The sequence below is a fragment of the Lissotriton helveticus genome, chromosome 3_2 (assembly GCF_964261635.1).
Source record: "Lissotriton helveticus chromosome 3_2, aLisHel1.1, whole genome shotgun sequence".
Lineage (NCBI taxonomy): Eukaryota > Metazoa > Chordata > Amphibia > Caudata > Salamandridae > Lissotriton > Lissotriton helveticus.
The window spans coordinates 366,135,240-366,149,703 of record NC_136062.1 but is presented as its reverse complement, the minus strand read 5'-3'; the positions used below and the strand labels follow the sequence as shown (position 1 = coordinate 366,149,703).

Genomic DNA, 14,464 nt, shown 5'->3' with positions numbered 1-14,464 from the left:
TCACCAATGCAGAGGGCCATGCCCTCCGTCACCGATGCACAGGGCCATGCCCCCGTCACCAATGCATAGGGCCATGCCCTCCGTCACCAATGTATAGGGCCATGCCCTCCATTACCAATGCATAGGGCCATGCCCTCGACACCAATGCATAGGGCCATGCCCTCCGTCACCAATGCATAGGGCCATGCCCTCCATCACTAAAGGTATAGGGCCATGCCCTCAGTCAACGTCACCCCTGGGGCGTGCTTCCAGGCCGCGGAATCGAGCTCCCTACGAAGTATGACCGCACCGAAAAGGGGCCGTGCCCTCTCTCTGGCGCCCAGGCCCCCCCCCTGTCAACACAAGGCCTGGGAAGTCGCCCAGCGCCTGCAGGCAGACCGCCGAAACCGGCCGTCCCACCAGAGAGAAGCCCTCCGGATGGTGCGTCCCACACCGGAGCCCGTCCGCCAGGAAAAAAACCCTGCCGCAGTGCCCCCAACACCCCCGTCACCCACCATACCCCGCCGCTCCCGACATGGCTGCGTCACCGTTCCGCATCAGACCCCACCGCGCGTTGCGACCCCCCTGTCCTCCGTCGGGCGTGCTCCCTGACCATGGAGTCGAGCTCACTACGGAGAATGACCACACCGACATGGGACTGTGCGTCCTCTCTGGCGCCCAGGGAGAAGTCCTCCATGCAGTGCGTCACCCCCCAGCGCCTGTCCGCCAGGAAAAAACCCACTACCAAGAACGTACCTCTCACCCACGCACGACCCCCAAACGCCCTTGAAATGCCCGCGGCCTAAACGAGACGCTTTCCCTGTTCACGCCTATAACGCCCGTACCGTCCGCTCGAGCCCCCCAAACCTGCACCTAGGCCGACACCCCAAAAAGTAATCAGCATCTAAAACGCCCCATGTTCGCCATAACGGCAAGAAAAGGATCCAGTACGCTCTGCCAAAAACCCCCGACCCCTCGAGACGGGTAGACTCCACCCCTTTCAGATCCCCAGGTTACCGACAAAAACTGCACTGGAGCCCGAATGAGGCCCGAACGACTCCCCTATCAATGCCCCCCGTGTCCCTACCTACAACTCCAGCCCCCCCCCAGACCTTCACCCAGGCCGCCCCAAGCAACGTGTAGTCCTCCAAGACGCCATAGCCAACCCAGACACTCTAGACCATCTACCCCTGCACTCGGCTCCCCCTTATAAATACCAATATGTGCTCAGCTGAACTAATATTGTGCTGCTTCTGGTATTGCCTCCGCTTATATCATACCAGTAACCTTACACCTACAACCAGCCCTGACTATTGGCTTTGTCAAAGTTGTTAGTTGGATAAGATAAATATACTACATGCAGACATAAAACCATGGCTTCACTGTATATACTATTGATAATGCTTTGGTTCTCGTACGAGTGGTGCAATGGCTAGAGCTACTAACTTTGGAGCTCAGGAAGCAGGTTTGAGTCTCCGCATCAGCTCAAGGTACAGTGTTCCAGAGCAAACCAACTAATCGCCAGTGCCTACCAAATGTCAATGAATATGTCTTTGTTGATGCCCAGGGAAAGCACTCCGCATTTCCCATATATTACTGCAAACAAATAAAAGTTATGTCAAACAGTGTACTGCTGCAGAGGTCAGAAGTCTGTCCAATCAGGGAGCTAGGAGACATCTCAATCCTTCCCTGGGCCAAGACCTCAAACCCAGCCTCCCCCATTCTATCCTATAGGCAGAATGGTCATCCAGCAGTGAAAAAAAAACCAAATGGAGTGTATTTTACTGTCAGGACATCACACACACCTTAGCACATGTCCTTCCTTTTTCCTACACTCCACCCCGCACAGGGAGTACCCGGGACCTACCATAGGGGTGTCCAATGCCTTCTCCACGCATCCTGTAATTACTAGCCCTGGCACACACAGTGCACATCACAAGGGCCGTTACTAGTAAGGCAAACATACCAATCATGGCCATCCCATTACCATTACACTTTACATAGGGAACACTCGTACTGTGACACTGATCAGTAGTGGCAAAGTACCCAAACAGCCATATTGGCAACTCTATGTCAAGAAAATGGTCCACGGGGAAAGCAAAACATTTAGAGAGCTGTCACTAAAAAGGGGCAATTCCTACAGGGCCCCTAGGGGTTGAACAATCTGGAATCCCTCAAATTCATTTCCAACTAAAGTTGCCATTGCATGATTATTTCCCAGGTTTTACCACCAAAAGGACGAACTAAACCCATGAACTCTCATAAACCTTCCCCCAGAGATTTGATGATACCTTGTTGGAAACTACCAATTTTGTGTGGTATCCCCCCCCCAGGTTTTTTGCCGTCCGTTACCGAACCTTATTTCGTGAGCCAGTGGTAAAATGCTTGCGCTGTCCACTTTAAACAATGTAAACTTGGAAGTCACCTAATTGGCACATTTAATTCCCTTTTAAGATCCCCAGTATCTAGACCTGCCTGTAACTAGGGCCTGCAAATTAATGCAACTAGTGGACTGCAGCACTCATTGTGTCACCCACTAAAATAGAAGATTTTAAAACATGACTCCAGGGTGGCCAATGCAGCCTGAGTGTGCAGGTATAAAATGGCTTTCTGACCTGACAAAATTAACCCTTTTTCCAGGCCGAAACCTTCCCTTTCAAATACTTTTCAGTCACCCATTAGGTAGTCTTTAAAAGCCGTAGTAGACCACAGTGCAAAGTGCATGGAATTTAAAAGCCAGTATATTAATAGCAACAGGTTCTGACAACGAAAACCTCCCACGTAATTTTTTACTGTATCCCGACTGCCTCTCCCATATATTAACACTGGTTTACACTACTTGCCTTACTAAGTGCAAAATGCAATCTGTGTACCGCTATACATTATATTCCAAGGGCTCATTTTACTAGCAATTAAAAATACAAACTACATTCTTACAAAATAAACTTTTCTGACACTGGGCTAGGTGGTTTGTTCCTGCACCAGCATCTTATCATTGAAGTTCTTCCAGTACAGAGCTGATGTATCATGCCAAAATATAGCTTAATATGGGCTTGCACTATCCAATGCGGAAGACTAAAAGCCTACCTAGGGAAGTCGCTTTATACTAGCTGAAGCCAAGGTCTGTCCATTGCGCTTGAAAAACCAACCTCCCTAGTGTAACGCCGGTAGGAGTTTCAATTTGATAAGTTCCAGTATAGTTAACCGAGAGGGGCCCGTGAAGTCACTGGCCATGCGTAGTAATGAGGAAGAGCACAAAAAAGCGATGACTGGATTACTTAAATTAATCTCAGCCCCTGGCGATTACTCAGGACACATATGCATCGCAACATACCCCCAGCATACACTCCTAAAATCACCACCCCCCAAGAAGTCCATCAGTCCTTTCTCCTCTGCCCCGAAACAACAACACCCCGGCGGCCGTAGGGACCCTTCGGGTAGAGGCAGCTGGGACTCACCTAGTCCCACGTGGGTGCCCGACCGCCCGCACCAGGCAGAGCCGGTCCATCCGCTCGGCCGCGTGGAGCCGCATGCTGCTCTCCCGAGCTCCACCAACATCCAGCGACGTGTCCCGCATACCTCCTGCCGCGGCCCATCCCTGCCCCAGCGAAATGTCCAGCCGAGCCCCGGTACTTCTCCAGGGACACGAGCTTGCCCTTGATGTTCACCGCCTCAAAAGTGTAAAAGTCCTTGTCCTTCTGCTGGGACAGGGAGAGCACCAGGAGCAGCAGCGCGAGGGTGACCGTGACCATGGACGAGGACCCCGACCCTCTGCCTGCGCGAGATGCTGCCTGCGTGGCGCTCGCTCTCGGGCTCCTGCATCCCACTGGCCAAAATTGTCCATCCGAAAATGTGCTCCAGAAATTCAAATGCCCGCATCACGTTTTTCAAACTGTCCCCCTCCTGGTCGTTACACTTGTGTAAATAGGTCGCAATAATACTGTACAGGGTGTCCCCACCGACCTCCTCACAGAGGCGGGATGCAGGCAGTAAAATGTGTTTAGCTCTCTCCTTCTTGGTTTCCTCGTTGCACGGGGACAGTTTTCCTTGAAGCCACCTTCCTTCATAGTACGAGATATAGTCCAGGAAAAGGTTTTCGGCTGCTTCAGTGTAAAAAATGTGTCCAACCGCCACCCCCCGCCCGGCGGCCGAGACACCACACTTAAAATGGTGTCTCCGCCGCGTGACCGGCCAGATACCAAAAGCCAGCCCAAAAGGAGCCCAACAAAGCCCCGCCCCCAGCCCAAAAACTACCAAAAACACCCAAACCCGCCCCCGGGCAGCGCCAGCTCCACCCCCCCCCCCTTTCCCCGGCCCCAAATTCCCCCGGGCGGGGCAGGCCTCCCTTTGGTCGGCCGCCCCCCCCAGGACCCCCATTCTGTATCATTGTGTTATGTAGCTGTATGCTAGTGTCTGGTTCTTTTGTCATTTTATGTTATCTGACATTATAATGTGTTATTGCATCATATTGTATAATAACGGTATGATCAGGGCGCGGTGTTTCATTGAGTGGTATATATTCACACGGCATCATCGAATGTCATGTAACATTAAATATTCTGCATTACATAAAAAAGAAACGTCTTTCCCACATGCCTAGGGAGTTGTGTGATTGAGATCTAATGGTGTATGACATACTTTGGTCCTGTAGGTTGGTGGTGCGAGTGTGTGTGTGTGAGGAGGGGAGAGAGGGAGAGAGAGAGTGGGGGTGAGGGAGGGAGGGAGGAAGAGAGAGAGAGGGAGGGAGAGAACAGCCCACAGATTGCAAGCTCAATATCAATCATATAACATCATTTGACTGTTTTATGGTCTACTAGGTCGGTTTTTAGGTGTCTCTGGCGTAGAGCTTGAACTGTGTTTGAGAAATCTATTGTTTTCAATATAAACTTGAAAGGGACTAGCATCCCACTTCTTTTCTTTCCTGGCTACTAATTGGTGCCTGTTTGGCAAAACCGACGCATTAACAATGCTAGTTACAGTTGGTTTCTCTGCATCTATCACATACATTGTCTACAGCAAGCACACATGCATGGAGCCTCCCATACCTGCCAGGTTTTCTTTACCATGTAAAAAGTGTCCAAATTTGCAAATGCACTTTCCAGTTATGTAATCCATTAATGGGGGTCACTTTTATTCTTGTGCCCGGGCCTGTTTTCTGTCCCACTTTGTAAGTCGCAAAATGTAGCACTTCAAAGTTTAACAGACATGAACATTGAATCATAACAAAATACATATTTGACCTGGATCACACATTTTTTTGGATGACTTGGGGATACTGGCATTAGGAGACAGAACATTCCCAGAAATCGCTGGTGTTGCTTCTAGAACATTTCTCGTAAATCTCCAAGACCATGCGAAATCATAGCTCAGACATGGTATGTATAGCAGAGGTATGTGGGATATGATTAAAAGTTGTATAGTTTGACATGAAAACGAATAATGTAGCTCAGTCGAATAATACACCTGCTGTAGATCTACATGTACAAGCAGCAAGTCATGGGGTAGATTCATAATAGACTCGACTCTACCTTTCATCCTCCGGAGGTGGATAAAATGAGTACCACTGTGTGGGTAAGCAGAATCTGCTATTCATAGCGCTGTGAAGGACGAGAACTGTGGCAGCAAGAGATGTATATAAACTATAACGTGTAGTGCGAGCTGTGAGACTCCTATCAATCAATATTAAATCCGAGTGGTTTTTATTTCCCCAGGTCTGCTAGAAATCTCTCCGGTGGAAAGGGGCGTGGTCAGCGTCCTGGGCGTCAAGAGCGGCCTGTTCCTGGCTATGACCAACAGAGGCAAACTCTACGGATCTGTAAGTAACGCTTTGATATGGGGTCTGGGCAGTTGCGGCCCTGCGATGCAGGGTGCACAACAAAGGGGCATATTACCAACCAATAGAGATAATTTTTGTCTCTAACTTATTTAGAGACAAAAATTATCGCCGCAAATCGGCGATTTTTATCGCAGATAAACCTTGCTATTAGCAAGGTTTATCGCAAATGCGATAAAAAACGGCCGCAATGCATGGATATCGCTGAAAAGTCAGCGATATTCATGCATTATCGAGCAAATGCTCTTAGCCATGTTATCCACCTCCCATTGGATAACATGGCTAAGAACTGCTCCTGGGCAAGTGTTAGCTTTTGGAGATATTCGCGCTTAGCGCGAATATCTCCAAAAGTTGGTAATAGGAGATAGCGATGTTAGCGACTGTTTTCAGTCGCTAACATCTTGGCACGCCCACTTTGCATGTCATTAGTGATAAATATCACTGACATGCAAAGCGGGGCCCAAGATGGTCACTATCTCCTATTAGCTGTCGCTAACTGGTGTTAGCAACAGCTTGGTAATAGGGAGATAATTTTATCTCCGCTTTCTTGGCTTTTAAAGCCAAAAAAGCGGAGATAAAGCCCCTTGATAATATGCCCCAAAATTCGTGTTATTTATTTTATTGTTTACTTACCTCGAATCATCCATATTCTGGTGTTTACTACCCCCACAGCTGTCTACACTTCCAGTCGGGGAGGGGTTGTTGTCTTCTGGGGTGTGTAGGATGCTCCCAGGGCCACAGCGCCTTCATTCCATTGCGTAGTACAGCTTTAGTCGGCGCTATGCATACACACAGTTCTACCTAGAGGCATAAATCTTGGCATCAGGTATGGCTTGTCTGACCCATCAGGCATGGCCGCGTCCCTGACGGCCCTCACGTTATGCACTCTATCTAGGGTCTTAATCAGAGTGTTATACAGGAGACAGTGCTGAGGAATGGGCCAGTCAGGGCCGAATCAGAATTGTAAATACGTTATTATAGCGCTTACTACCCACAAAAATTCAAGAAAAAAAAAACTTACAATCGAGCCTTCTCAGGCATGGCGCTAAGAATCTGGAACTCTCTCCCCTCCAAAGTCAGGGTGATCCCTTCCACTGTCCATTTCAAAATGGAAGTAATAGGAATCGACTAAAAAAATTCTGCCTCAGTCTGCCTTCCCCACTTGACCGTGGGTCCATAACTGCTGTTTGTAGCCCAGAGGCTTTGCTGGCGTGATTGCTGGACATATTTTAAAATTTTGCACTGTTCGCTTTGTTGACTTTGTATGTTTGCCTAAACCCTTCCTTGCTGTATATTCTGTAAAGCCCACTGATACCCTTGGTGGTCTTGCTCATACTATATAAAACTTAATAAATAAATTGATAAAATAAAATACCCCTGACAAGTGGGGCCTTTAGTCGGGGAGGGGTTTCAGCGGGAACCATACTACCTATGGCACCCGCAACCAATACCTAATTCCATGTTCTCTTCTTCATCTGTTACTTCAGATACCACCAGTGGCCTAATGAAACATGAGGGAGGCCCCCTTGCAAAGTGCAAGAAGGGCGGTGGTCCCCTCCCCACAGGACCCAGTCAGAAGCTCTCAGGCTGGGAACACTCCACCCATACAAAAGGCCGGAGGGGGCCCTACCGCGCTACGGGGGCTAATGTTACACCACTGGATACCACTCAGCACAAATAGGCAATTGCGGCAATATATATATATGGTATAAAGTACCCCCATACATACATTAGAAGGATATTGCAAGTCACTGAGGAGTTTAGGGATGATTCCTTTATAAGAGTAGAAAATTCAGAGGTAATTGCATTGTTAATTTGCAAAAACAAAATAAGTGCAGGGGCTGTCGTGAGGAAGCAGCTTGCGACAGCCCATTTCTTATGTTAGCGCCACCTATAACAGAACCAACTACTAACCATGAAAGTGTGGAAAGGATGTGGTGTACCGGACAGAGCTGCAGACTTCAGAGCTGGGGAACCAGGTTCAAATCTCTGCGTGGGCTCAACATCCTATGATTCTGGGCAAATCAATTAAGCTTCTCGTGCCTACAATTATCAAATTTGTCCTCAACTGATGCTCATGGAAAGCCCAGGTGCTGATGATTAAGCGCCGATGCTGAGCACCTAAAACCACTGTCTCAAATTAAGCACTGGGTGACTGCCTGCAGGCACTGCGAAGTTAGAAGTAAAATGTATTAACTTTATACAGTTGAGCAGCATTACTTGATTGCAGTTGACTAAAGCCATCATAAGTCACCTGTAATAAGGAATTAGAGATGGGCTTTGCTCCCCGTGTATCAAATACTGCATACATTACAAAACAATACTCACCTTTTAAAATTCAAGGTTATTCAATATGGCGGATTTCAACTAATGCTGTTGCAGGGATTTGGTAGAAAAACAGTTTGAGCCACAAAACCTACCATGCCGGTTTAATATGAACTTCTTCTGTGACCAACTGTTTCTGAATTACAAAGCCATGTAAGAGAGAAACTGGAACAGACTCAAAATAGCAGTAAACAAAGCAGGGTGTGCAAAGGTGGACAGTTGGTTATTTTGGCCACCTGGATGGACAAAATCAGGCTATTTCCAGTTTGCCTAAAACATACAAAGTCGTTATATGGTACTTTCCTCTTTGAGATCAAGAGTGATCCCAGGGAACAGATAGTAACCAAGACATTTTACCCTACCCCACTAGATAACACTTAAAAAACACTAGCCTTACATTCTCACTACTTGGGAATCCTTTAAAATATTTTTAACAACGATATGCATTATGCCTTGAGAACAGAACACATAGCAGACATATTGACTTTCTTCATTCTATGATAGAATAGAGTGACACCTTAAACTCCCATTTATACCTTGGCTGCTTGTATATTTATAATAACTTTCTGTCTCTGGTAGATATAGGGCCTCATTCTGTGTACTACGCTGTGCAAATTCATCTGCATTAAGCAGTTTCTGCCCAAATTTGGGTTACAAGTAGTCCACAGATGATTTTTTTGTTTTACAAATTTTCCCCGCACAAACACCTTTTGATAATTTTTGTTAATGTAAAAAACACAGTATTCTGATCAATAGTTGGTGACCGTATTATAGGTTACTACCTGTTAAACAGCCAATGACTCACAAGTTGGGGTAGCAAGTGATTTGTAATGGGGAGGAGTCCCATTTGTATTTACTTCTCATTTGTGAATTGGGGGTTGGAGCTTCTGGGTGACTGGGGTAACTGCCAGCTCTTGCTAAAGTTTTCCAAAACTGAAACCGTTTATTTTTATCCTTATATATTTTTTTTAGATGACCTTAGTTCCTTTATACTCAGGCGGCATCAATAAAAGGTTTTCTGTTTTAGAATACAAAGTGAGGGTGGTTGGCTGTCTCTTGCAGACTCCCATCCCTGTAATTGTGGCCATTCAAAAAGGGTTGGACTATGTGACTTACCTAATAAATATTAACGAGGCAGGGCATTCTGGTAATACCTCTAATTTGTTATTTTTGAACTGACCTAATAGTACATAGGTCAGTTCCCAAAATAAAAAGTGGTCGCAAAAAGTCAGTATGCAATTTGTGATCTTCTTTGTGCGGGCAATTATAGTATATCTGGTTCCTAGGACAGTATTTTCTTAGCAATCTGTTCAGTGGTGGCTGGTAGGGAATGGGGTGGCGAGGGGCATGGGATGGCGGGTTTTGAAAAATATAAAATAAACATCCACTTTCCTTTTCTGTTGCCTCTACTCTGTGTCCGCTTCACTTCTCTGCCTGACTAAGATTAGGAAGTAGCTACAGGAAGCACCTGGGCACACAGGCTTCTCTCAGTTAATCACAACCCTGCAATGCAGCACTGTGATTGGCCTGAGTATTGTGGATTGGCGCTCAGATGGGGACAGGGAGCCTGTGCATATTCCCCACCAGGCTGTGCATTACAGCCTCATGGGGAATATGTAAAGTGCGCATGACTGTTCGGCCAGGTCCAGACAGCCGGCCAAGCAGTTATGCGCACTTTATTGTGCACAAACCACTCCTCCTCAATGAAGCATCATCCCTGCCCCGCCCTACCACTGCCCCCCACAACAAAAAAGAAAATTATAATAACGTTGTTATTATCTTTTTATTTTTCCTTTATACACTGCTCTAAGAGCAGTCGGGCAATGAGAAGCCGCTACAGATTCTGGTACAGAAAGTGCATCATTGACACAGAAAACATCAAAAACACAAAAAGCAGAATTCACATACAACAAGACACAGCAGGGGATACATTCAGTACATTCAGATTTCGGTATTGATTCTACTTCAATATATTCTTCAAAAGTGAAAATGCTTACTAGCATTGATCTTCTGCACCATCTTACACTGGTCTGATACTTTAAGGACAACTATTGTTCCAAATATTTATCTATTTCCTTCTGCAGTTAGAACTCTATTGAGAAGTCTTAAGTTTCTCCAGCTTCGTAGTTAAGCTGAAGTGTTTAGGAAGTATTGTCTTCAAACACTAGGAGCTGGTATTATACCATGCCTTGTGTGACTCGAACTTGGGCCAGCTGTGGGACTAACCTCAGCATCGGCACTTAATCATCAACACCCGTGCTTTTCATGAGCACCAGTAAAGGTTAATTTATTTATGGTAGGTACAGAAGATTAAGTGATTAGCCCAGAATCACAGGATGCTGAGCCTGCACCGAGACTCGAACCTGCTTCCCCAGCACCAAAGTCAGCCGCTCTAGCCATTACGCCACATCCTCTCACCACTTTCATGGTTGGCAGTTGATTCTGTTTTAGGCGGCGCTGGCAGGAGAACTGTGCTGGTGCAAGCACATATCTTACTAACAAATTAACCACTGGTCTCAATTGTTGTTTCTCGGGGTAGCCTAATGTCTACCAAGTGCAGTCAAATGCATCATACCGTTTTAGAGCTGCAGTCTATATATTTTTTTTTATTTCTTTTTGCTACCTGCTAACTTTCCTTACCCTTCGGAGGGAGATATCAAAACTCAACAAATATAAGTTCGGTCTGTTCCATAGGCACTGGCGTCATCCAGGTGCCAGGCGGTCTCCAAGGTTGCACTAGAGTCCAGAATGCCCTGCGGGGTTTTCTGGTGCTTACCCCAGTCTTCATTTCCTAATAGTGTTTCCACACAGATACTGAGTGAGATTGTACACTCCTTCAAGTCGTTAAGGTAGGGGAAGGATTGGAGCCTGAATACCGATGAACTGTTGAGTTTGAACCAACATAGAGTATAAACTGACTCCTTTCCTTTGGAAAGGAAGACACTGTTCCCGCTTCATAAGCTCATTCTGCCTACTTGTTCCTAGCTATAACTTGACAGAAGGGATTGTGTCTGAGACACAAATCCAGGCAATGCCCACCTTGCAAGCGTCCTACTGTGCTCTTGTGTCCGTAGATATCATCGGACAGCATCTCCTCAGTTTCCAGACCATAAAAAAGAAGTACTGTATTTCCTATTCCTCGTCTCCAACACCAGGTGGTCATGTCTTTCAACTTTCAGATTGGTTTCAGAACGTTGCCAGATCCCACTCAGTCGTTTGGCAACCATTACAAGTGTTAGCCATGGCCAGATCACACATGCCACCTTTGTATCCTGAAAATGGACTCGGACCTCTGGAAAGGCTTGGGTGAAAGGTGACGGCCCCTAGGACCCCCCAGTATGCCTATTTACCTTCCTGCTACTTACCTAAAGATAAGGTTGCCACCTTGCCGATGTTGTCAAAAATGCATATTTCTAGTCTAGGGTTTTTTTTAAGGAAGTTGATGTTATCGGCTGTGTTTATCCTGTTGTTTCAATGGAAGGAACTGTTCACTACGAGTCCCAGAGAATAGGAGTAAATCCAAGTATTGGCTACATGGTGTCATTAGGAGCATGTTACTGGCACCTTCCCATTCAGAGTACAGCAATCTTTTAGAAAAGAACTATAGCGTTTCTAACAAGTGCTTGAACTGTCCCTCTCAGAGTCTAGCAGTCTCTCAGAGAAGTGCTGGTTCTGTCCAAATTAGAGTATAGCGGTCCATTGAGAATTGCTAGTAATGTCCCATTCAGACTCAGTACAAAAGTATGTCTGAGATGTGCTGGCAGTTTCCTATTCAGAAGTGAGTAGTCTGCCTGAGAAGTGCTTGTACTGTCCCTTTATGTGTATAGAAATTTGTATGAGAAGTGCTTGTTTTGTCGCATTCAATGTAGATCAGTCTCTCTGAGTAGTGCGGCTCCATTCAAAATATAAGTAAATGTCTGAGAAATGCTGACACTGTTACACTCGAAGTATATCACTCACTGAGAAGTGCTGGCGCTGTTCTCTTCGTAGTGTAACCATTCTTCTGAGAAGTGCTGGCACGGTTCCATTCGGAGTACAGAAGACGGTCCGAGATGTGCTGTTACTGTCGCATTCAGAGTACAGAAGGCTGTCTGAGAAGTACTGGTACTGTCCCACTCAGAGTACAGAAGGCTGTCTGAGAAGTGCTGGCACGGTTCCATTCGGAGTACAGAAGACGGTCCGAGATGTGCTGTTACTGTCGCATTCAGAGTACAGAAGGCTGTCTGAGAAGTACTGGTACTGTCCCACTCAGAGTACAGAAGGCTGTCTGAGAAGTACTGGTACTGTCCCATTCAGAGTACAGAAGGCTGTCTGAGAAGTGCTGGTACTGTCCCATTCAGAGTACAGAAGGCTGTCTGAGAAGTACTGGTACTGTCCCATTCAGAGTACAGAAGGCTGTCTGAGAAGTACTGGTACTGTCCCATTCAGAGTACAGAAGGCTGTCTGAGAAGTACTGGTACTGTCCCATTCAGAGTACAGAAGGCTGTCTGAGAAGTACTGGTACTGTCCCATTCAGAGTACAGAAGGCTGTCTGAGAAGTACTGGTACTGTCCCATTCAGAGTACAGAAGGCTGTCTGAGAAGTGCTGGTACTGTCCCATTCAGAGTACAGAAGGCTGTCTGAGAAGTACTGGTACTGTCCCACTCAGAGTACAGAAGGCTGTCTGAGAAGTGCTGGTACTGTCCCATTCAGAGTACAGAAGGCTGTCTGAGAAGTGCTGGTACTGTCCCATTCAGAGTACAGAAGGCTGTCTGAGAAGTACTGGTACTGTCCCATTCAGAGTACAGAAGGCTGTCTGAGAAGTACTGGTACTGTCCCATTCAGAGTACAGAAGGCTGTCTGAGAAGTACTGGTACTGTCCCATTCAGAGTACAGAAGGCTGTCTGAGAAGTGCTGGCGCTGTCCCACTAAGAGTGTAGGCATTTGTATGACAAGTACCGGTTCTGTACTCAAAGTGCCACATTCAGAGTATATCAGTCTCTCTGAGAAGTGCTGCTACTGTCCCACCAAAGTATTACCATTCTTCTGAGAAGAGTTACTACTATCTCATTCAGTGTATTATAGTCTTCCTGAGATGTGCTGGTACTGTCCCATGCAGAGTAAGGCTTTCTATCAGGGCAGTGCTGGCACTGTCCCACGCCGAATATTCTAGTCTGCCTGAGGCACGTTTGTACTGCCCCATTCAGAATATAGCAGTAAAGTCAAGTACAATGAAGGAAGGCCGTACAAGGAGGTGAAATACAAGCCAAAGAATCGGATGTGTGCACATTGAATGTAACTAATGGTTTTGAATGCCACTGAAACCCCCTCGCCCCCGCCCACACACCAAACACGAAAAGCAATAAAATAAACAAAAAACAAAACTGTTCGATAGAAAGCACAGCGTGCCACAGAGAGGGTCTCTAGGTAATATATATACACCATTTAATGTATAGACTTCTTTCTGAGAAGTTTTGATACTGACCGCTCATTCTATAGCAAACTTTCTGAGTAGTGCAGGTGGCACACCTACACCCCCCATTCCCCCGCAAGGTCTCATGGGGACTCTTTACTTATTGAACACTATAACTCCTTACTTCCTCCCTCTCTTATCACTTCTATGTCATGGTTGTGTCTGTGCTTCTTCTGCTTGCCAGTAAAGACATCGATTTGCTGCCCTTTATCTGGAAAAGACTCTTCAAATATCGACAGTAGCTCCTGCCGCCTGCAGTTTACATTGACGCTAGGGGCATAACGTAAGCAGCACTGAGTGGGATGTATGCTAATGCTTGCTTTGATGCAACTTGAAGAAAGACATTGTTTAGACTATATTGAAACCCACTTGCTTGTGACAACCTGTCCTCAGTCTCCTCCTCTCGTTAAGGTTTTTTTTCTAGGTGGAATTTGAGGTCTTTGGACAATTTTGCATTCTGATCTCAGGCCAGGTACTTTTGCTGCCTTAAGCCTTGCCTCACATGCACATATGTCTATACATACATGTCCACGCCTTGGAATACATGTGTTAATGCAACTGGAGGGCATCAGTTTAAGCTGCATTTGTGGACGCCATTGTTTAGTTTTTGTGCCTTGAAATGTGAATGATTGGGCACCATGAAGTATTTGATTGGACACTGTGCTTTGTGGAGTGATCGTTTTTTTTGCTAAAATACAAGTATTAAATTACAATAAATAGCTTCCCTTTCTAGCAGGGACTGGGTTTGTGGCATTATTTCACCATTAATGTGGTGCACCATTTTTATTTGTTTGTTGTTGTTTTCCCTAATTAGATGTTCCTGTACAGACTCAATTGAAGTAGTGATAGTGGGGTAGTTTTTTTTTTTCAAAGGG

At 46.2% G+C, this 14,464-nt stretch overlaps 1 protein-coding gene across 1 annotated transcript in view; it reads left to right on the top strand.

Moving 5' to 3' along the window:
- Positions 1–14,464, top strand: part of FGF4 (fibroblast growth factor 4) — a 40,417-nt gene that overhangs the window by 20,295 nt on the left and 5,658 nt on the right. Inside the window, exon 2 of the mRNA XM_078684667.1 lies at positions 5,691–5,794. Coding sequence (XP_078540793.1) covers positions 5,691–5,794 — 104 coding nt within the window. The remainder of the gene's footprint in view (positions 1–5,690; positions 5,795–14,464) is intronic.